This window comes from Orbicella franksi, chromosome 7 (assembly GCF_964199315.1).
Source record: "Orbicella franksi chromosome 7, jaOrbFran1.1, whole genome shotgun sequence".
In the NCBI taxonomy this organism is placed as follows: domain Eukaryota; kingdom Metazoa; phylum Cnidaria; class Anthozoa; order Scleractinia; family Merulinidae; genus Orbicella; species Orbicella franksi.
In genome coordinates this window covers 5765472-5789674 of record NC_138151.1, presented here as the reverse complement: position 1 = coordinate 5789674, position 24203 = coordinate 5765472, and the positions used below count along the sequence as shown (strand labels likewise).

Below are 24203 nucleotides of genomic sequence, written 5' to 3'. Positions count from 1 at the left end.
GAAACCAGTAGAACGTGGTGTATGTCATAAAATTCTGATAATAACCCCTGGGTTTGTATCTCTTCAAAAGCGTTGTTTGGTAGGCTTTTAGGTGGGGGTGGGTTAGGGAGTTGTTGCTTATTTCATTGGAAGAAATTTTTTTCTCAAATATATTTGCAGTGGATTTTAACAGTGGAATGTTGAAATGGCTTCCCTTTTACCAGTACCACACCAAAATGGCTCCCCTAGAAGTCAATTCACCATGCAAGTACATAAGAAAGCACAACTTTAATGTATGAAAATTATCAAGTTTTTCTGAGAAAGTAGATTTATAGAGAAGTTGTATATTCTCCAGAAAAAGGTAACTAATGGTTATTCAGAGATAAAAAAACAAAACAATGTTTGATAGGGAAAATTACAACTGTCAGTCTTCCGTTGTAGTTTTTGGTCTGTGAAACCATTAAAATGAATATGGCCAAATTTCGTGGAAGGTAACATTATTAAAGTCTTTTGAATTCTTGCCTGCACTGAATGCTGAAAAACAACCTTGTACTTGTTGCAAGGTGGGTTCAATTTAACCTGCTGTTTACCCTGAGGCTACCTTTGAACAGTAGAACTAGCGTGCAGATCAATTTTAACTGAAGGTTGAGTTGATCATCATCTTTTTTTAAGTTGGTAAAGGTGATTAGGCATCACATCAACTGTTAAACCAAGGAAGGAAGGTCATTGTGCAGTTTCAGAAAATATCCATACCTCCCCCCCCCCCCCCACCCCTATCATCATCAAGGGATTGGAATTTCCTGTGGGTTGGGGATTCTGTAAGACAAAAGAGAAGGTAAAAAGATCTATGAAGCTTAATTGAAATTTTCATAGCGTGGGGGTTCTTAAAAAAAAAAAATCCCTTCTGTGGGAGAGGTAAAAGATATTTCCTGGAACTGCACATTCCAGTTCTTGGAAAAGCTACACCATGTCTTGGATTAACCCTCTTTTGAACAAACCTGGCCCAGGTGCTGAAATGGATACTGGTAAAGTTCATGTTGGGGGGGGGGTGTAACTTTGCAATGGGGGAGGGGGGTGCATTATTGTCAGAGGGGTTTTTGACCTGACCCTTAAATGAATACCATCTTTCAGACCTGTCCTATAATAATTAGGGCCTGTTTACAAGGAGGGTGGGTAAGCAAGTTAACCCTAGCTGGAGGGCAAAAAATAACCCAGGTTTACAAGCAAAATTTCACAGGTAGGGTAACCCTACAACCTGGGACAACTTGATGTGCGCTTACACTCAAAGGGTCTGGAAACAATAATAGAAAGTTAACCCATGTAGGCAGGTTAACCCTATCTGGAGTGTTTACAAAGGAAAAAGTTAACACGCCTGCCAGGGTAACCCTAGCACGTAGATAGAGTAACCCGCCTACTTGCCTACCCCGGTAACACCAACTACCTTGTAAACACAAAGAAGAAAAAGAGAGGAAATGTGTGAGTGCTAGGGTAACCTGCTTGCTAGGGTAACTCTCTCTCCTTGTAAACAGGCCCTAAGTCACCTTGTTCAGTTGCATTTTGAAGGGCTTCTGTTGATGGGATAATGATTACATTGTAAAACGTAACTTCTTCTAAAAAAACATACCGAATTCAAGACTAGAATGCAAAAGCCATGCCCTATTTGAGACCAAAATGGCCAAAATCGATACCCTATTTCTGACCAAAACGGCTAAAAACCACCTACATAGCCCATTTAAGGGATCAACCACCCCATCCCCCCCCCCACCTCCGGCCGTCACCTGGGATCCGTGGACATCAGGGCTCTGTTCCGAGAAACGAATTTTGAGGAACAGACGATTTCCAAGGACAAATATCCGGGTATATTTTCGCACCAACTGGAGGCTGTTGTGTTTATTATCCTTCAAATATTTATTCGCAGAACGCACAGTTACATTGTTACCGTAGCACACGCTTGCTTGTCACGAAAGATATAAACTTTGTCCTTTCAAGTGTAACGGCTATTTTGATTGGCTTAAATGGTATGGCCGGAAAGTTATCCAATCATATTTCGCCTTGTTCAAGGTTGAATACTCTGGCTCGAGAGCTTGCATGCAGAAGTTGTTTATATTCAAACACATGTTTGGTTGCAAATCTCTCGAATGATTTGGGAGAATTAACTTAAAATGGATCTCGTTCTCGACTTTCTCGATCATTTTCTATTTACACCGTACGTTTATCCAGCCACGTGGCCTGAAAATGATTTGCTCAGGCAATTTGTTTCGTTGTTTCTCGTGACAAACTTCGGAGGCGTGATCTTGTATTTTTGCCTCGCATCTTTCAGCTTCCTCTTCGTGTTCAATCGCACGCTTATGCAGCACCCGCTGATTCTAGAGAACCAGATTCAAAAAGAAATAATGGTGACCTTGAAATCTACTCCATTCATGAGCTTTCCCACAGCTTTGCTCTTCCTTTTAGAGGTACGCGGGTACAGCCGACTGTATCTTCCATCAAACATCGCCTGGCCACATTTGCTCGGGGACATCTTCTTCAGTATTATTAGCTTTCTTGTCTTCACTGACTCATTAATTTACTGGATCCATCGCGGATTGCACCATCGCTCTGTGTACAAGTATTTGCACAAGGTTCATCACCGATGGAAAGTGCCAACTCCATTTGCAAGTCACGCATTTCATCCTGTAGATGGTTTTCTTCAGAGCCTGCCGTATCACTTGTTCCCCTTCTTATTCCCTTTGAACAAATATGTTTACCTGGCGCTTTTCGTTTTTGTTAATATTTGGACGGTGTCAATTCACGATGGAGACTACAGAGTTCCCGAGCTGCTGCGACCCGTTATCAACGGATCCGCTCACCATACTGATCATCATTTACTCTACAACTGTAACTACGGACAATATTTCACTTTGTGGGATCGTATGGGTGGCTCGTTTCGTCATCCAAACGCTTTCCAAGGAAAGGCTCCAATCGATGATCTGAGGAAAAATGAAGGCAAAATGGAGTAATGGTCGCAAATAGAGCAAATAGTCGTGACATGAAGTTTTGTTTGTTTATGTGCAGAGACTCGCGGCGCGCGCCATATATACAAAGTATATTATTTCATGCCTATTCAACCTAATTTAATACAAGAATGTAAACATTGGAAATATATTACACCTTATCACCGTTAGCTGAAACCATTCGTCTCCAGGCATCAAGATCTTCTGTAATTTTGAGATTTTTCAAGCAATGCCAAGCTATATTTGCGGACAACCAGAGAACTCTAACTTTTCAAACCTTTCTTGCCGTGACCGTGTCAAGAACAGTTCTTCGATTTGCTTCTGGTTCCTCAAAATATTGCCTTTTGTTCTCACCAGGATCCTAGCTGAATTCTTTTGGTTCATGACAGTGGGGTAAATGGCCAATCATATATTATAGGTGTATATGTAGTGGTTTTCACAATGTGAGACTTCTTGATTGGACAGCTGTATACCTTGTTGTCTGTAGCACTTTTCATAAGTTTTGAAAACTGTACAAAACATTATGAAGGAAGCCATTTAATCCTACGTAATTGACGTGCAAATCATGTGGGTATCCAATTACAGGTATCCAATTACGAAGAGTTCAAATTGGATACCTGAAATTGGATACCTGTAATTGGACATGACAAATAGGCATGCAGAGAACCAATCACGATTGAGAATTTTGTTATAAATACGATTAGCAGTATTATACAAGGACATAATCATTAGCAAGTACAGTGGTACCTTGATATAATGAACCCAGTAGGGGAACTCACATACGAAAAGGCTGGGGATGCTCATCAGGAAATTTGAATTAAACCCCTTAAGAGACCAATCTGCACATTTCTCAAGCCTTATTTGACCGCTAAAAGATACCACTTGAAATGGAATTAGGCTCGGTTATTAGCTGTTGTTTAGAAAGGGAACCTGTGTTAGTAGACCGAACTTGAGGGCCTGTTGGGAGACCAAGCTTAAAAACAGAAATAAGAGCATTTTTTCATATTATTATTTCTTTGAGTGCACCCTAAAAGGTACTATGCAGCAAAAAATAGTGGCGTTTTGTCCTGAATGCTCTCAGTGAGACCAGAATCCTTGATTTAAGCAAAATGACAAGCATCACCGCCCTTTTCATATGGGAAACCTTCCCACCGGGATAACGAAAGGCTGAGGTACTGGCAAAGTATGTTTGCTATAATGAAGTTTAGTTTTATCAGGGTTCTCTTCCATACACTACTAGGGTGAAGAATATTGTTTGTCATACCGATCGAGGACTTCGTTAGATAGAAGTTCACTAGATCAAGGTTCCACTGCAATTTGTTGTGTTTGTACTGGGTCAGTCAGTTGGTGGAGTGAAATCTGAGCCTGAATGAAGTCCAGGTCCAAGTCAAGTGGCCAAGTCAGGTCAATAATTGAAGAGTTAAGCATTTGTCTGTCTTGGGATGGAGCTATTTAGGCTAACCAGAATACCGTTCAAGCTAGGCAGAGCTTTTTGAGAAACAATTGAGCTATTAAGGTTGACCAGGTTGTGCTATTTGGTCTGCCAAAGTGCTTTTACTGCACCTTTCAATTACATGCAGTCTCTAAAATTCAAAGCTCAGCCGACAAATGCGTTTTTCGCTACCGTCAATCAAATGTTAGGTGGCTCCTCCCAGCTTCCAGCTACTGCTGAGCGTGCAGAAATCAAATCAAATCAAATCGTTGAGTGCAGTTTAGACAACATAGTTGGAAGCTGGGAGGAGCCACCGAACATTTGATTGACGGTAGTGAAAAACGCATTTGTTGGTAAAATGAGCTTTGAATTTGAAAGTCCGCATGTTTTGAAAGGTGCAGTAAGCTCAGAGAAATGTTGGTCTTTAGTTGCTTACTGTCTCCTACCCACCATCCACCATATGGGAGACCACAAGAAGAAGTTAGAACAATCAATTATTATAAATTGGCTTTGTGACTTGGGCTCAGATTTGACTTGGAAAAATGAATGAACTAAGTGTTATATGATCAAATGCCACTGACTTTACCTCTGCGTTAACACAGTGCAGTGAAACTTGCACTGCTAAGGATGAGCTTGTAGAATTATAAATTGTGGTAAAGTATATATTTTACAAACAGAAATGGCATGTAAAACTGTAATGTATCCTTTTGTGTGTCCATGTTTGACAGGCAGTGTAGTTTTTCATGTTTGACACCAATGATTGATAAATAGTTGAAATGTGTGTCATGTCAGGCTTTTACATGAAACAACAGACTTATCTTGAAAGCAGGCCTTAAGGTTTAACGTATAGTGAATGTTGTCTTAAAAATGTAATTCTTTTATAGGGGAGCTCCGGCCGCCCAAAGGGCTGCCAAGCGGAGCCCCATACTCATATAGGAAAGAAAAGGAAAACCATGAGTTGATTTTCTCATGGTTATCATGGCTAGCGGTATTGCTCGTGGGCGTGTACGCATGACGGCGACAATGGCGACGACGAAGTTGCGCAACATGGTGGCCATGCTCCAAATAATAGGTTGACAGAGACATGCAGCCTTGGTTTACCGTGTACCTCTTTGATATTGGACATCCATGTTATGATCAACTGACACCTGTCATGATAAGGTATCTGCTGACCAGTATCACATGACCACATCGCAGGCCCAAGTTTACAGCTCATCGAGGTCACGTGTTTTTTGAAGTTGACTGCTGACCAAGTGCTGGGTTTTGATTGGATCACGGACTCATGTCAGGTTAATTTGTTGAAAACAGCTGGGCAGAATTGTTTGGAAGCCAGTTAACGCTAACTCAGGATTAAAAGTTGACCAAAGTATAACTTATTCTTCTATACAAATGTTTTTTGCTGCTTTGTTTTACGTATATGGTGATTATTGAAACTCAAAACAGAAGGCCAAACAATATACAGAAAACCTCACCGCAAAGTTAAAAAACTCAAATCAAAATTCTACCTTTTCCTGGGTTAGCTTAATTGAGCTCTGAACAACCTGGCCCAGGAGCTATGGTTTTAGGCTGGCGTAAATCTATATATTATTATAATTTGTGTTATTTCAAGCTTTTGCACTGCTGTGAATTAAAGCCGTTTTCTTGTTCACTTATTTCCAGGGTCTTTCCTGTTTTCCCCTCCCCCTCTTGCTTCTGGGGTTAAGAAGCAGAGATTCCCTGGGAACAATGTTGAGGAAAGCTATGATTGGCTAGTGGTCCCCTTGGCACAACTCCAACACAGGAATTTGTACATGAAGGCCTGCAAAGTGTTACAACCCAGACCCTGTGTACGTTTTACATACCTATGTTCTGTTTATCCAGTTATTTAACAATTATTCAACAGATGCACACTGGGTATGAAATGGTAGATGGCCAACGAGGAGCAAAAATATAGAAAGCTAAGATTAACTAAAAAGAGATTTAACACCCCAAAAACTTACGTGTTCACCTAGCATACTTGTAGAGCATGGTATGAAGGCTCATATACCATGCTGGCTAAGCCAATGAAAACTCTTGAATTGCATCATCCAATAATCCACTTTGTAATAAAATTACATTAACAGGAGCTTTAGTTTACCCGTCAGTTTCTTGGTAGGGAATATCATGTTAGTTCATAGTCACACGATTGAACCAGAAAGCTGACTATCATTTGCTGTCTCTACCCCATGACCAAAAGAAACGGAGCCGAAAATTTCCATTCCACTGCATTTGGCTGCAATTTTCAGTTGCATGGTTGTCACTTGTGAACTTTATCAGTTGGCATATTTTCTGGCCATTTCCTCAAAAAGCATCCAGAGGTTCATGTACATTTTCATCTGACAAGTCTGAAAAAAACAGAAGCAGGAAACATGTCCAAAGGCCAAGAAGAACAATCCTCGTATTGGTTATATTGAACTATGTAGGCTCAACCCAAAATGGTTACGGATTTCACGAGTTACAGTGTAAAATTGCCGTTTCGGTGTTTGAGAGGCGCTCTCGAAATATCTTACTCACACGCCTAACAGATGAGTCATCTAAGTATTTTAAGGAGTTTACGGCTAGATCCAAAGTTATAGAAAACTGAAAGGGATGAAGTGTGTATATTGTTCTTATGTGAAAGGGTTACCATGTGTAGAAAAATATATGATAGGATTTCCCTTCTCCGTTAAAAATGGTTCATAGGTGTTGATAAAAAGTTGAGGGTTTGAGTCTCTCCATATGAAACTTTTTTAGCTACTGATGATGGCCAGTGATGATCTCAAGGTCGTCTCGTGTTGAGACCGACCACACCTAAGGCCTGTTCATGTCGGCCTTGATCGCACAGCATGGTCCTAACAGCATGTGAGTCTCAAAGGTCGAAGAAAAGTGTATAGTTGAGGCCGGAGAAAGCGGAATCGAGACACAAATTCTTATTGAGGCGATATCAGAGAAAAAACAAAACACTTGCATCACATTTACCTATTTTTCATTTTTTTTAAATTTAATTTTTAATGAATTTCCTAAATGGAGAAATAGCTTCAAAAGTTTTAGCGAGGCAAGTGCCTTAGCTCGCCTGTTGCACTGCTCCATCCACACTTGCTCCACGTGCAGGAGAAAGGTCAAGCCACCCCGCGAAGCGCGCCAAAATTCTATTCATGACAACAGCCAATCAGCAACACGGACTTCCGGAAGAGTGACGCCATCAGTATGGAATGTGAACTGCCCACGTGGCCGCGGACGCAAGCTTGTTTAGCGCCGTTTCAGCTTGTTTACCTTGTTTTATTGGGAAGAAACCTGTTTACAAACATTGTTTTTGTTATTTAAATACACGAAAAGTTAAACAAAAGAACTCTTTGTTTCACCAGCCAATCATCTCTGGTTGGCATATTAGTAACAACAGGTGACGTCACAAATCCAAAATGACCGGTGATTGTATCGTTTTCAATTTCCCCGGCGCAGCAGCAGGTCTAAAACACAGGTCACGGGTCATTGTTTTACGAATACTCGAACAACCCTAACCCCTTCCTAACGCTAACCTTAGGCCAAAGTACTACACTGAGACAATGTTTTAGGCCTAACACTACACTAAGACAATGTTTAGGCTTGTTTAAGGTTGTTCCGGTATTGGTAAAACAATGACCCGTGAACTGTGTTTTAGACCCGCCACCGGCGCAGGGTGAACAGAAAACATTTGATGCAATTTTAGAGTGAAATCTCCGTTTTCAAATTCCCCGGCGTAGTGGGGACGGGCCATAGGCTCGATTTCTGCCGTTCTCACGTGAGTCCGGCGGCTGGTGGGATGAGACAAGGGGAATGTTTTTGTTTTTTTTATAATATTTGCGTCATTAGCATAAGCGGTTCATTATCTCATTGAGCTACGAAAACATTGTCATAGCACGATTAAGTGATCCAGGAAATTTGAGAACGATGTATGAAATACTACGTGCGCCACTCGGTTTTAAAAACTCAAAAATTTTCACAAAGCATGTTTGTGCTCATTTGCGGTTTTGCCAGCGTTAAATTTTGCAATTTGTGAAAACCAATATCTCCCTAAATATTGCACCCGAGGAGCTAAAATTTTCACCATGTTTTAAAAGTTTCACGAAATCTTTAACTGTCTGAAGTTCATTGACATATACCTGACGTTAACACGATGCTTTCTCGTTGAGGCATAATGTAAACAATGACGTCAGCCGAGATCAGCCTTAGCTCAGCAGGATGTCACGTCGTCGCGAAAGACATCAATCTCTTTCCCAGGATCCTCTCTCTTTTATAAGGGTGCGTTATTTTTGGGATGATGTAGACCAGGATCAACCATCCAAGGTCACTCGGATCATGGCGCATCAATGCAAAGAAACCGATGAATCTATTGTAGGTAACTAAGGGTTCATCGGTAATTTTGATGCACCATGATCTGAGTAATTTTGAATGATCCTGATCAAGATCATCCCAAAGTAACAGATCCCAAGTATATTCAACCCTAGGGGGTGAGGTTTTGAGCATAGTTTGGCCTGAAATCGAGTCACAAATTCAGTTCCTCTTCTATTAAACGAAAATGCGAGCTTGAAAGAAGCCGTCAAAAAATATATATATCATTCCATAACGAAGAACTCGATTTCCCCCTCGAGATATCTAACGGTCAGTTCTAACAACAATCATGCATGGCAGATGGAATTTTAAAACGTGATCGAGCAGAAGAAGGTTCGGGGGACTCCGTGCAGGGCATCTCCGGGGTACCCTTTATTCCCTATCCCCGGGATTACGCAACAACCGACCAAAACATTGCCGTGATAAAACATTTCGAGTGGGAGTTTCGCGTGAAGAAAAAAATTCTGCATTGAATATCGCCTACGATACATTGTAATTACAGCTGTTCTTCTAACCTTTTAGTGACCATGCAGCATTTCATTGGCAAAATTAATGGTACTGGCTCTGTTTCGTTTAGAAAATAGCTCACCAAAGAAACATGGCTTTTGGCCAATCAGCGTTCGCCGTCATGAGGTAATGTATAGTCGACAAGTAATTAATTTATCTCTTTGTATTTATTAGAATGATTTTTTTTATACACCAACAGGTCGCGCAAGTCAAAATTAGTGAATTAAGACTACATTGCTTGTCTACTTCGTGTCTTCATTTTATGAAAGTACCGTGAAAAGGTGAAAAGGTGGTTCGCTTTCGCCGGTACTTATATAGCGAAAAGCACGTGTCGTTTCTTTGCATAATTTGCTGTCGCATATTAATACACGACACGCAAGAGATTTTGGCAGGACACGAATGAGTAACACTCTTTAAAATGTGTACAAGAATCTCATCCTGAATTCCAGGTGAGTTGAAGTTCTAAACTGTTTGCTTTACTTTACATCACACCCTAGGTTCCGATATGGGTTACCAGTATACCAGAGTCGTTTTGTTATTATAAAACAAAGAAACTTTCAATTGCGCAACGTTGTAACAATGTTTGCACAAAATCAGCGGAGGAAAATATTTTAACATAATATTCCACCAATTTAAAACGCTCAAATATTTTATAGCACGAGTCAAGTGCTCGGATATTAAGATTAACACCTTAACAATGGTCCAAAAACCGCACAAGCAGTGTTTCACCGCAGGGCGTGAAACCATTCAGTGGTGATTTTGATTCAAGCAACGGCTTAAATTCATCCTTGAGACGAAGTGTGATCACATGTGTCTGGGATACTATACATGTTCAGTGCAAGAACAGAGCGAACTATTAGACGTCCTTGCTGATCTCTTACAGCTTGCAGGGAAGACGTCCTAAAACAGAAACTTGAAGGCAGTATAGTCACATAACCTGTCACACACCAGTATTTGTGTGCAGACCAGACGCACTTTATGAAACCTTTCTTAACTTTAACCACATGAACAATGTCCATTTTTCCGCTTCTGTCAGTTTTGTTTGATTCTCATAAATTTGACGACCTTTGAGACGAAAAATGTTTTTTTTTTTCGTTTTTATGGCCTCAACAGCTCTTCGACTGTCGCTCTATTTCTTCGTTGGTCTTTTGCGCAAATTTCTTAAAATACCTTCCAGTTTCCCCATGTATTTCTAGTCCATTCCACTTACATTGCTCTCCCTTTGGAGCATATATAGCTCTTAGACCGGTGAATGTCGTAAGTCGGGGCTACTTGATACCCGCTTTTTCTTTACCAACAACTTTGATGATTCGCCCACTTACATTTACGGCAGAAGGCTATAATTAAACTAAGTTATTCATAAGCTTATTGGGAATAGAGCTATTTTAATGGAAGATATTTCGTTTATACGTCCACTTCCCTCACAGAGTTAAAAGTAAATTAAACGAAAAAGTGGGCGTCAGAACGGAGGCGAACTGCTTAGTAACAACTGAGAAAAGTAAAAATGTTTACTAATGTTTGTGAAAGAAATGCGATGGACCTTAATAATTCCGGTTTATTTTTAGTTCCCATGTCAACTTAATAGCCATCGACGTTTTACTTCAACAAAATTCTCGTACGATTATTCCATCGGAAACAAGCAACTAGCTCATGTAAAAACACTGACAAACTGACAAAACAAAACAAAACAAAACAAAACAAAACAAACAAAAAAAAGACTGCACTGTACTGACTCTATTTCTAAAACAAAGTCGGACTTTTTTTTCACAGACTAAAATAAACCGTTGTTTAAACAGACACGAAGCATAATAATGTGAAAGCTTGCACCTGTATTAAAAAGTCGAAGTGTTCTTAGCTTTGAAATGTTCATTTTTTTCGCGTTTATTCATAGTCTCGAAAATCGCATGACAGAGATTCAGTAAATGCTGGAATTAAAAACAGTACTGGCTGTGTGGTCGAATTTATTTTGTGATAAGATAGCTTCAGTCCTGGAACGATCAAAAAATAATAATGAAAAAAAAAAAATAGAGTTCCTGGGCAATTACGTCACCACTGAGAAAAACTTCGAAGTTTTGCCATATACACTCAGTCACGCAAATAAATGGCAATGAAAATTCTGTCTATCTTGTCAAAACCTTGTCAAACTTATTAAACCACTCAGATATTCTTTGCACGTAGGAAAAATATTTATATTTAATATCAAGGTACGTCTTTCACACCATTTTGAATGAACTTGATCAATCCCGAAGCATCCAGAAGTATAAATCTACCACTTTTAACACTGTTCAATGTTTTAATTCAAGCAGTCTTCCCTTCCCGTCTTTATGAAACCCTCAAATATATTGTAATGTTTGCCTTTTTGAAGTAGAACAGCAGAAAAATCGACGTTTCCTGGTAGGAAAAGTGAAACACTAAGTCGGGTTTTCGCGGTTTTCTCGCTCTTTTTCCGAGAATTCTTTGCTATTGATTGAACTTCAAATTCTTATAACACCAGGTTTTTGTAATTGACATCGTCATAGCAACAGTGCGTCGCGTCATCGGTTTTGTCACGACCGTCATCCTTTCAACGGTTTTATCGGGCAATATTTCGTTCGAATTTCGAATTTTTTAACGCCGAGCAACCGATCACCTTATGGAACTTCGGTTTCAGTGCAGAACTTGGTTGAAAATCTTTGCTTGGACGACTCAGGAGCTTAATAATTGATGTGTGAAAAGGACTGGAAAAGTTCTAATTGTTGGGGAGCGGTTCGATTTGTTCATCAACAGCGTGATTGCTGATTCAGCGCGCGATTTTTGTTTTTGGAAGAAGGAAATTTTGGTGAAAGACAATTTGCTGGAGATCACCGGAGTGTTTGCCCTTTGCTTGTGGTGTTAATCAACCGGAATGGATATTTTTGAAATCCTGGATAACAAAGAAACGAAGGGTGATCGTTAAAATCCACGGGTAAGTGCATAGATGGAAGATATGAAAATATTTTTCTCGAAGGCCTTTCTCTTCGGGAAGTTTTTGAATTTGGCGGTCTATCTCGTCTGCTCGGGCTCCAGATCGCTCGGAAACTTAGTAAAGATAAACCAAAGGGTTGAAGTATTCGTATACCGGTCATATGATGTGAAACATCTCTCTCTGAACCCAAGGTGCTTCCGAAGTTCCGAATACTGTCAAAACACCCTTGTGGTTTATTTTTGCTGAAATGTTAATGAGCGAATCCAATGACAGGAGCTCTGGAAATCGCATTGTGCGCACTGTTTGCAAAGTTTATAACGTTATATATGTTTCTAATATGAAAGGTTATGGTTTATTGGAAAGGGATACCCGTGGAGCTTGTAAGAATCTATCTTTAATTTACCAACACTGCAAGCGCGGGATTTTCATCTACGTCGGTGTCAGCTGCGAAAATTGCGTTCTCGAACGAAGCCTTGACGTCGAGGGAAACTCAAGGTTCCGTTTTACGCCGCAACTGCAGACATTGCTAGGAAAAAGTTAAATTTATTCCCTTAAAACCTTTTACAAAACATATCTTGCTTTCGTTGCCGTTCCGATAGGAGAGTTTCCCACTTACAGTAAGCCTATAAAGATCTTGACGTACTGTTTCGTTGATGTGGTGTCGCCGATAGATCGCCTGAAAGAAAAATATAGTGTTGTTGTCGGTCTTGTCAGTTTCTGTGCGTTTAATTGTTAATACATCCATTTTCTTTGATACTTTTTTAAGATTTTGCGATTCAAATGTGGCTGAAAAAGTAAGATTTCAAATCGATAGAGCCGAGGACATACAGTCGTTGCGCAACTAGTTCGCTGGGTGCGAAAGCGTTGAATTGTTGGCGGCCTTCCGACACATAAACTTAAATAATAATCAGTTTGCATCGCAAGGGCGATTTAAATCTGGAAAGTTACGTCTGGCGTTATGTTTTCGGTTTCTGTGAAATTTTAGCCTAAAATACGATGGGGAATAGTTGCTGTGTTCTGTTGAGCTTCGTTCCGCGCTGACGGCCGATGTTGGCCCGCCATGTTTATATTTTCATTCATTTGAATTTTCCTTCTCGTTCGCTTGTCTGCCTAGATATTTCCTGTCTGAGACCGGTATTGGCTGAAGATTAGCTCACAAATCCATTTTAGTTGATTAGAGAAAAATTCCAACTTCGTTAGTGTGAAAGATAATTTGTGCCGGTATATTGGTCTACAGTTCTGTGGTCGTTCTTAGAAAGTAAGCAAAAGCTAACAGGGAGGCCATGGATCTGAAGGCCGACGGTTCGCTGTTGGCTTAATGTTTGTTACTGTATCAGACTTCACTCGTCCGAATAAGGCGAAAACGAAAACGTCCGTCGAACTTCAATACAGTTTTCCTCAATGTTATTAAACTGCAACACTTTATAAAGTCAAATAAAGCTTCTTTATAAAACAGATTTTTTGACCATATTGTTGCATTGGAGAGTCCGTCTTGCCGGGCCGTTCACCTCTGACATTTCGATGCGAAAAAAAATGAGAGCGTGTTAGCTAGCGTGAGAGTATTTACTGTGAGTGACAGGGTAGACATGCAGGTGATTTTATAAACTTATTACATTGTCCATAACTTGTAGCAATTTTAGAAAATATTAATATGTACACTTAATGATATATTCTGCAATCCATTCCGCACGTTTTTCAAGCGAACGATTGGAAATTACACGGTCCATTAATAAGCTTATCGTGGTCTGTTACGTTGTCGATTGTGGATCCCAAATGGAGAATGTTTTGGTTTGTTCCTAGTGTTTGGTTGATTCCCACTCGATGTGTAGTCTCAGAATTATATTCACTGCCTGAGGTAATGATAAAACAACTGCATAAGGCAAAAGGTTAAATGTCATTCCCAGATCAACATTACATCACATATATATTTATGCATGCCAGTGTTTCAATGTAAAACCTAGCACAAAAGAAGTCAAGTGGAGTTTTCATTTTCCAGTGTAATGTAAACATTAGTTGTTTTAATCCAAGCTTTGCCTTCTGGTTATTTAACAATAAAAATATTATCAGGCTATGAAAATCTATGAGCAAATGCCTTCAAATGGAAGCCATAATTTTGTCAACTGGTGCATGCATGCCTAATATCACAAGCCAAATGGCTTCACAATAAAAATAGCGTCTTGTACTTCAATTTTGATATTGTGAATGCATGTAGTGGACATGATAACTATGTCTTGGGCAAAAGATATTTATATAGACTTGTTTTTTTAAGTGGAATGTTATGAAATACTATAGTTATAAATATATGAGAATAGTCTTTTAAATTAATGTTTTGGTTTTGAAACTGTGCAAATAATTGGAATTAATAGAGATCTTATTATTGCAATTTTTACATCACTCTAGTGCAAATCATGTTAACCTCAAAAATAATAATGGTAGTTCACAATATTAAGCAAGTCTAAAATGATTTATAGAAGAGGTTGTTTTATATTAAATGACATTTGATATGTTTAATAAAATTGTTTTTCAAAATAATTCAACTCAACTAAGTATAAATATGGTATCATTTTATTTAAATCGGAATATTTCAACCAGGCAAAATAGTCACTTTAGGACTAGATTGTTACAAAGGTAAAGGTTTTTGCCATTATTTTGAAATGAATCTGCTTCTTGTTATGTTGAAAAAAAATTGAAATCTATTTACGTTGTCTACATTTCTTACTGGCCGTATCAGACAGACGTAATAAATGATTTTTTCCCTCACTTCTCTAAAGACCAGTAGAAATGATATGGATTTTTGTAGTTTATAATATTTACAAAAAATATATATATCGATTACAGTCACTGTAGTAATGGTCACACTTGCAAGCATCCTTAAGTGACAATGGATACAGTGTAGGAGAAATATGTCTTTAAGTATCAGTCCCTCTTATGAGCATTTCTACTGCAACCAGGTTTTGTGTCTTTAGAGTCGCGGTGAAAAAATATCAAACCTGTACTTTAATGCACTCGAATTGACTGTTACATGTTGGTTTAACACAACAGGCATACATTATTCCCAAACAATTCCTAATATATGATTGGCTCCTTACACTTTCTTTGCGTGTGGAGTTAGCACAACACTACAGTGTCTATTTCTGATTTCATTAGTGCTCTATTTTCGTCAAACACTGATCTTTAGGACTTGATTTTTTATAGGGTACGTATTGAAATCACATGGTTAAATCACTTTCCTGTGGGTTGCGCAATTGATTTTGTTGACCATAATTGTTATCTACTGGTAGTTATTTGTCTGGTGGAGAAAATTATCCACCCTATGAATACCCAGTAGCCATCTGGTAGATCCTCCCTTTTAACAGCTGACAGTAGTTTTCTCTGGAAGATTGCACCCCTCACAAAATTTTAGAACTGAAAATCTGTAAATATATTCCATAAAGGAAGCTTGATTATATGATCTAAACCTCATGATTTATTGTTAACTTTCTTGTCACTTTTTCTATCAGCAGATTTCATTTTTTTTCAGTTTATTTCTTGTTTTGTACTTCGTCACTAAATGTGCTGGCAAACCAAACAAATAATGGAATTGAAAACATTGAAAGAAAGTGGAGGCACATTCCTCAAAAATCAGATATTATACAGTTTTTAGTTATGTGTGTCCGTAGCAGAAAGGAGAGGTTGAAAATTTTGAATTGTAGTGACAGTATCTGTACATTTCAAATGTTTTGCACCACTTCTTGATGAAGTAGCCAACATGACTAGTGAAATAAAAACATGGTCATCCAAAAACAATGTTTACTACTTTGTGGCTGGTTGGTTATCATGCTTTGCATAATTTTTGCCATTTAGAGGATCATAAGAAGAGTCAATGATGCGTATTTCTGCTGGTAACTGAGGCAAGATTTCTTGTTCCTTTTTGAAGCCTTCTATTCTCAACTGAGAGGTTAGAAACTGCCTATTCAAATGTGACTTGCTTTAATTTGTAAAATACAGCTAGCTTGTGTGTTGAATAAGTAGGTGCATTCTTGAACATGTGCTGATTGTTACAATTATTATTGAAGGAAAGATGGTCTGATTGGATCTTGAAGGGCAAACAGTAGTAATAAGCAGAACATTCACATTTGCATCTTTTTATTAAGACCCATTTCATTGTCATTTTTTATTGCTTTTGTTCCCTTTTGGCAGTCTTGACAGCAGGTAAAAGAGATTTTATACATCTTAGTTGATTATTTATGAAGAACAGCAGTTTTTTCATCAAGGTCCAAAATTTCTCTTGAACAAAATGTCATGTAACACGTTTTGTGATGACACTAGATGCCGAATTTAAAACCACTTGTTGCCATTTTGATTAAAACAAATAGCTTGCAAATGACTTGTAGCTTTTTTACCAAAAGGAAAAAGAAAACTGCAGATTCTGGAGCAATGCAATTAGTAGTTATGTGTGTATTAATTTTGTTTGAAGTAAATTAACAGCCATTGGTTAAAAAATCTTGATTTATAATTAATATTTCTCAGTCACTTGTTGGTCACAGCACAACAATGGCTTAAACTGATGCACACTTGTGAAATAAGGTTCTTTTCCCTGAAATTTTCATCAAAAATGTGTCGTAGGTTTTCCCAATTTCAATCAAACATTGTTGATGTGTTTTTAGATGTGCTTTTCCTTAATCTGCAGCAAGTTCAACAGTTTCATGACTGTGTAAATACCACAGAGAAGTTAAAATTTCATCACTATTAAACAGTAGTAATTCTTGTGGTTGATATCCTGAAAGGTCGTGTGTGCATAAAGTCGTGTAGCTGCCCTCCAGAGGTGCAGCTGAAAAAGTCTATAAGGGAACAAACTCTTGTTGCAGCAACTGAAAGAACTCTATTCCACAGAAACTTCATCATGGGAGTCTCCTCTTCAGCGTATAAGAGGTAGTTTTTCATGAATGTTTAACATTTCATTCATGGTTGCGACATTAAAATTTATGTCATAGTAATCCTTTTCACTTAAGGTGTGTCATGGAAGATGAAAACTTCTTTGCTTCAATATCTTGTAAAATGTATTCCTTTATCCTTTGAATTGATTTCCATAGATCTTGCATTGCATGTGATATATTCATAGTAACACTCTTAGATGCAGATGACTTTTTTTTACAATGAACTTTTATAATTGTATAACATTCTACTAAATACTGATTTTCAAAAGACTTCTATTATTCATTTGTGTAGCTGGTTGAATTTTCTTTTTAATCCTAAAAATCTGTCATTTTGATTGCAAATATAACACTTTTTTTGTTGCATATGGGCTGCATGCAATAAGGGCTTTGAATTAAACTCAGTAGTAAGTTATTACTTGCAGAAAAAATTGAGGCCAAGTTTATTCCTCAAGTACATCTTTTGTGCACCTTTTTTAACCAAAGTGTGACTGTGATGATGTTCTGTCATCAAAGCGTGGTAAATACCAATATTTACTTGTTGTGCTTCTAATCGGAAAACAACATTGGTTTTGTACTTTATTTGTGATAGGTGTACATGCTTTTGAGGTGAAGAAGGTGATGCAAGCCTCTCTTCCCAGATACTACTTCTGTTTTTGAACAAGTTATTTTATTTTTTTTATTTTTTGGCTTTTGAAATGAGACTTACATATTAAGAATGTTTCTGTCATTAGATCAAGTTTAAAATTCTCCCCTCTTATTCTCTAATACTTGTATTTCCTATATTTGCCTGGGAACAATGTGGTGTCAAATTAAAAACTCTCCATATGCACTTCATTAGTGCGCAACTCAAATGGGTGTTAAGGTTAACATCTCTTCCCCACCCCCCCTTCCCCCACTCCCACCCCATCCCAAGGAAAACATTTTTGCTACGCTTTGTTAATTTAGTTAAGATGTTCATTTGACAACACAAGTGCTCTTTCTTTTGTGTTTCAAGGACCAGTTCCCAATTTAATTCACCTGTTGAAAATCAATGGGAGCATCCATTGTTACCAAATGAAACAAGTTGTGTATTGAAATTTTGGCCTACAAAATTATGCCCTCTAGTCTTCATGCATCAATAGTTCCTGTGTATGACTCAGGAAAGTGTGATCATGTTTTCAATATTTCTGATTCCCTCGTTGACTGATCTTGCACTGAATGAAATATGCTACGTAAACATTCGTGTATGGTTATGACTCGCATATGGTGCCCATGTCCTGTTAACATAGCTTGATGCTAACACAAGAGAAAGTTTGCGAATTTTCAAAAGTACATAATTATGATGTAACCCCTGTGCTGTGGCTTTACATTCAGTTTCTCCCAAATTTCCCCTTGTTTTTGTGTCAGCTTTGTAGAGATGCTCTATGTTTCTTTAATACAAAATGCCACAATCAGACTTGTGTCTAAAATTATGCCCTCTTCATGCACCAGGACATTTTTAAAAACATAGGCACGCAAGGCGTGCAAGAGTTATTTTTTTGTGAACTATAAGTCTCGGAGATAGGAGCATTCATGGAACTGTTTACAGTAATGATTTGGTTGATTTGACAAGTGTTTTTGGTTGCGATGTACAGCAAGAAAGAAACTGCGAGTTTATGATGTACATACGATGTTACATCGGTAATGGTAAGATAACTAAATAGTAAGCCATAAAATGTTTGACTGAACAAACTACAGTAATCTGACACGTCTCCAGATTAATGTAGATACCATCTTATTTTCTAACAGGCAATTTTATTCGTTCTTTGATACAACCCACACTGCGATTGGTCTGACACGCGCATATGCATAACTCCCTCACTCATCGATCACGTAGCCCTTCCCCGGGGAAGGACTACGTGATCTGATATGGACTATATAGGTCTGTACGGCACCGAAGGGTATGGTTTTTCAGCCGTTTTGGTCATAAATAGGGTATCGATTTGAGCTGATTTTGGCCATTTTGGTCATAAATAGGGTACGGTTTTTGCACTCTAGCCTTGATATGGGTATGCTTTAAGAAGAAGCCACTTTTTCATGATTATCGAAAAGAAAATCAACAAAAGCCCTTCACAAATTTATGTGTTTGCGGTAATTTAACATTGGTTTGAACTAGGGAGCTAATTATAACGCAGGTCTGAAACAGGGTTTTGATTTGAGGGTCAGGTCGTAAATAGGGTTTCGAATTTTTGGTCAGGTCATAAATAGGGTAAGGAATATCGCAGATTTTGGTCATAAACAGGGTAAGGGTTTTGGGAAGCGGGCCGCACACCCCCAACCAATTTTTCTGGGAGTACCCCCTTGGGAAGCCTTCCAGCCCCCAAGAGGAATTTTTGCTCAAAAATACTTAAGTTAAGAGAACTTTTGCATTTTATACGAGTAGTAAGTTTACCCTTTTTACACAACACAACGCAACAACACTACTTCACCGAAAATTTAAAGAAAGAGAAAAAATCTCTCTGACACGTTGAAAGTCTGATTTAATTAAATTGCACTTTAACTTGGTGCCACACAGTCTTCAAAGAACATTTGAACAGTTTTCATACTTTTTACCTTTAAAAATAGCGGACTGGAAAGAATGTCATAAAATGCCCATCAAATAAAAATATTAAACTGCTACTGCAGAGACGTAAAAACACTCTAGAAAGGAAAGCTTCTTTTTTGTTTAATATCCTGGGAACAATAGCCGATAACTTGTAAGCTCTAATTGAATTTACTCCCATATAAAAAACAAAAGTGTCGAGTTACCATTTGTAACTAAAAATAGCAAACATCTCGTGGGAACAAGTCGCGACGATTCGTCAGCTCTAATTGAATTTACTACCTTGTGAAAAAAAAGAGTGTCAAATTACCCATTGTAACTAAAAAATAAAAATATCTCGTTATATTTGCATGCAACAAGAACAAAACAATCGTTACCTGCACTTACTATTGTAAACGTTAGAACTGCTTCAAATCTAAATAGTCTCGTCTCCTCTAAAACATGTCCTAAGAACTAGAACCGACGATTCATGACCTCTAATTGAATTAACTCCTTGTGAAAAACAAAAGTATCAAGTTACCCTTTGTAATTAAAAATAAAAATAACTCGTGCCATTTGCCTACTACTCATGAACTGCTTCAAAACTCAAGACTCATCTCGTTCATAACTAGCCACCATTACGCTGAAAATTATGCACTCTAAAACAACCCAATGTACGTATGTAACTGTCACACTCCCCTCCAAACCGGACTAAAAATCACAAACCGGCAACATACACGTCACTCTTTATTTTTCAATTACCAAAGTCCTTGTGTTTATACATACCTTGTGTTTCTCACGAACCATTTACCTTTACAACAAGAAATTTGATTGGCTGTTCATAGTAGATCCAATCTGATTGGTGTGACATACATACCTCTCTCACTCACTCACTCACTCACTCACTCACTCACCCATTGACCCGTCCATAACATACCCGACGCGCCAACTAAGAGGTATTTTTTTTACAAAAAAATAACTCAAAAATTGATCACGTGATTATCATTTCTTTAGCACTTGTGTGGACAATGACTGAAAGACCTTCAGTTGATGCAAATACAACATTTCGTTACATGAAAACTACAGACTGAAACTAATGAGGTGTGAATAACTCAAGTTTAGGTAATTTCAGCAAACATTCTCTTGAATAGAAGCACCACTGGTAGATGTTATTTTCTATTTATATGTTAGCTAATGTGTTTGTAGAATCACATGGATGCAGTTCAAGGTTTCTTTTTCTTTTTTTGCAGCAAGGATGTCAAGCAATAGGTGATGGACATTTCATTAGGGGGTGCAACTTCTGACAGAGGTGAGTTCTTTTGTTTACTTTCATGAAGTGTCCCCTGCAGGGAATTTAATTGTAATAGCAGAGTAGTGTTTATAAATGTTAAGTTGGCCAGTTATATAAATTGCTTCAAGTTTTGCTCATTTACAGTGCTGTGTGCCTTACCATTGCCACCTAGGAAAGTTTTGATTAGTTCTTGACACCTTTTTGACAACTTCTGATTATTCTAAGTAAGATGGCTGATCAAACTGCAACAATTTTTCACTGGTTTCAAATGTTCACAGGATGAGACTTTTGAAATTCCCAGAAGAGTGACTGGTGAATTTGACATCAATTTAACATATCCAGACTCAGCAGTTTACATGTTTTGTTTGGTTCATTCAAATAACAGCTTGCAAAAGTTGTCAAAAAATAGTCAAAACTTTCTCAAGTGGCAATGGTACAGTTTGTAGAGCTTTAACATGTGATGCAATTTGTGCAAGAGGTAAGATTTTGTACCAATAACTTAGGTTACATCATCATGCACATTTGTTGTTTTCATTTGAAAGGCAGCAATGGAGATCAGGCATCAGTGTCCAAGTTATTAGCTTCTGACATGAATTACATTGCTGGAAAAACAGAAGACCATCAGGCAGATGAGGTGGATTTCGCTGGAGTTCAAAACTTCTACAGCAAGATCCCGACAACGTTCCGCGACCCAAGCTCTGCACCCCTTAGAAAACTCAGTGTGGACTTGATCAAAACCTACAAGCACATTAACGAGGTAGACCTAAAACTAGGGGTGCTTAAAGCACAAAATGGCACTACATTTACACTTGGGTTAGCCTAAATATCACTGACTCAAGAGTGCTTAGTTCTCATAACTAAGGGTCAACCCTTACAGAAACCTGTATCCCACATTGACTCTTACCCATCTTGCCATTTCATCATTTTGCTGTTTCCTGTTTTAAACATGTCTGATTTGATCTTATGCAGTGCTGTGCTGTCATTAAACAAAATACATTGTTCACAGCTGTAACACATCAACAGGAAGTGATATCATCCTGCTTAGTTCAAACGGGATATAAGGCAGTAGGTACACAAGTAGATGAACATTAAGAGCTGGCCTCAGGTTACAATGTAACTTCATCATCTAAAAGAAATCATATCTCCAGGTGAAATTTTACCAGTAAACAATGAACTGGGTACTTTTGATGGTGCATGTAGGCCATTGTAGGCCATAAAAGCTGGCTTGGTTATTTAACCAGCCTTTTTTTCCTTCCATACATCCCAGAGGATCATGCAATTGAAACTAAATAATGAGCAACTTACAGACCCAAAACACGATATTCTATCCCTGGGATATTGATATCAACAAGGAAGTTCGTTGTGACTCAACCATGAATAATGTTTTTTCTTAATAATTTTCTCATTTTTGCCAATCTTAGTGTAAGGCTTTTTTAAGCATAGATAAAGAAGAGGTTTTTTTCTTTGTGTCAATAAAATTAAGGGAATTTTCTAATGACAAAACACAAGAGGAGAAAGAGGTTCCAATTCAATTTTTGTTGTATGTCTTTGAAATAGTTTCTATGTGCTGGTTTTAGTAGCCTTATCTGTAAATTTTGATTACAAAGTCTGCAAAATTTCAATTTTATTACATAGGGATAAATCTTGGATAGCAGTTAATAAATATTGCTTTGCATTAGTTACTTTGATTTACTGTTTACTTTTTATAGATATTGGGTTTATCCAAAAAAAAAAAATAATAATAATAATAACAATAATCTGACAGTTGCTTGAATGTTAACCTGAACCTTTATCTTTAGTGACTTTAGGACTGCACAGAAAAACAAAACAATTCTTCAAAATAATTTGTATTATTTATTGACTAATGCTTAATGTTTATTTGTAGGTGTACTACGCTAAGAAAAAGAAACGAAAGGAGCTGGAGAAAAACGAAGAAGGAGGGCACAAAAAAGAGCGGCGATTGTACAACGATGGATATGACGACGAGAATTTTGACTATGTCATCAAAACAGGGGAAAAGTGGTTTGATCGTTACGAGATCGAGTCATTAATAGGCAAGGGATCCTTCGGTCAGGTATAAATATCTACTTTTAGTTACAAAAATTGTTAGAACAAATTACATAATAACATTTTTTCCTCGCACAAAGGCTTTGAGTATTTGTTTTTGCCGAATTCAACATAATTGACGCGCGGATATTTATTTTAATATATTTAAGTATTTTTTGTTAATATTTTGTACTAGAATATTTACAGTAGATTGATTTGTATGGCTATGAGAAATTGCTTCTTGATCAGAGAGGGGGCTTAAACGTGAAATAATCGCTTACTTCTTGTTGCAAGTGGCACAAAGTATATTAAAAATGATTAATTTTATAGTCCTGTTAATTGCCTATTGATATACTGTCAAATTTCATGCTTTTACAATAAAATATTGCTAAATTAAAATTCATTGTATGCTGCATGATATTCATGTTATGCAAATTTGCAAAGCTGTGGGGTTTTCCCTGCAGATTTGAAAGCAATGAGAGCAAAATTTGTTAAAATATTCAAGGAACTATCTAAAAGTGTTGTGTTGATGTCCACTTTTATAACTTCTAGCTGAAGTAAGACCATTATTGCTTTGTGATTCAGTCATTTTATCCATATTTTAAGGTTTTTTACTTTTTTAACATAGGTTAGAGCCACAAGTTAGGATAACACTTGACATGCAATGTGGCTAATTTTATGTTTTGTGTTGAAATGTTATTTATGGTTTGGTGGTTTAACTTTTTTGAATTACATTATTGTCTCCCTAAATTATCAGTGCTTTTGTTGAATTTGGTCAGTTGGATATAAATTATTTGAGTCCAAATTTTTAACCAAACACAAAATCTGTTTTACACTTGGATTGATGTTGCATGTACTGAAAAATTTAATATTTCTTTAAATCTGTTTCTTGCGATTTTGGTTTTCCAGTGTTTAAATCCTGATACCAAGACACTTACTAATTTTTATATTTTTTAAAAATTTCTGACTCGTTGTTTCAGCGAGTCTGAAAAATATTTTAGCCACAGCTTACAAAAGTTTGGTCCATGAATGTGCATGTTGGTTTTGCCATCTTTGAAACGTTTTTTTTTTTTCTATTTTTCAAACCAGATTAATTTGCCTCAAACAATCTAAATAACTGTCAACAGAAGGAAATTCAATGTAGTGAATTGTTGGTGTGGCCTTTCGTTTCTTTCAGCCCAAATTGTCGTT

General features: G+C 37.6%; 2 protein-coding genes across 3 annotated transcripts in view; both read left to right on the top strand.

The window, feature by feature from the left end:
- The first annotated feature begins 1049 nt into the window (after positions 1-1049).
- LOC145493501 (lathosterol oxidase-like) lies at positions 1050-6050 on the top strand. Its single transcript, XM_081472985.1, has one exon. It carries the CDS (start codon positions 2142-2144, stop codon positions 2976-2978), a length of 837 nt encoding a protein of 278 aa, XP_081329111.1. The 5' UTR covers positions 1050-2141; the 3' UTR covers positions 2979-6050.
- A 5788-nt stretch (positions 6051-11838) lies between these two features.
- LOC145493488 (dual specificity tyrosine-phosphorylation-regulated kinase 1A-like) overlaps positions 11839-24203 on the top strand; it is a 28133-nt gene continuing 15768 nt past the window's right edge. The window contains exons 1-4 of one of the 2 annotated variants that reach the window (XM_081472973.1): positions 11839-12220; positions 20926-20984; positions 21513-21723; positions 22852-23040. In XM_081472973.1, the coding sequence (XP_081329099.1) occupies positions 21556-21723; positions 22852-23040 (357 nt within the window). In that variant the 5' untranslated portion in view covers positions 11839-12220; positions 20926-20984; positions 21513-21555. Of the gene's footprint in view, positions 12221-20925; positions 20985-21508; positions 21724-22851; positions 23041-24203 lie in introns of both variants that reach the window. The other variant, XM_081472972.1, reaches the window with a different exon arrangement.

Bases quoted from the DNA above. Each gene is read 5' to 3' on its own strand.
- LOC145493501 (XM_081472985.1), top strand. From the start codon at position 2,142: ATGGATCTCGTTCTCGACTTTCTCGATCATTTTCTATTTACACCGTAC.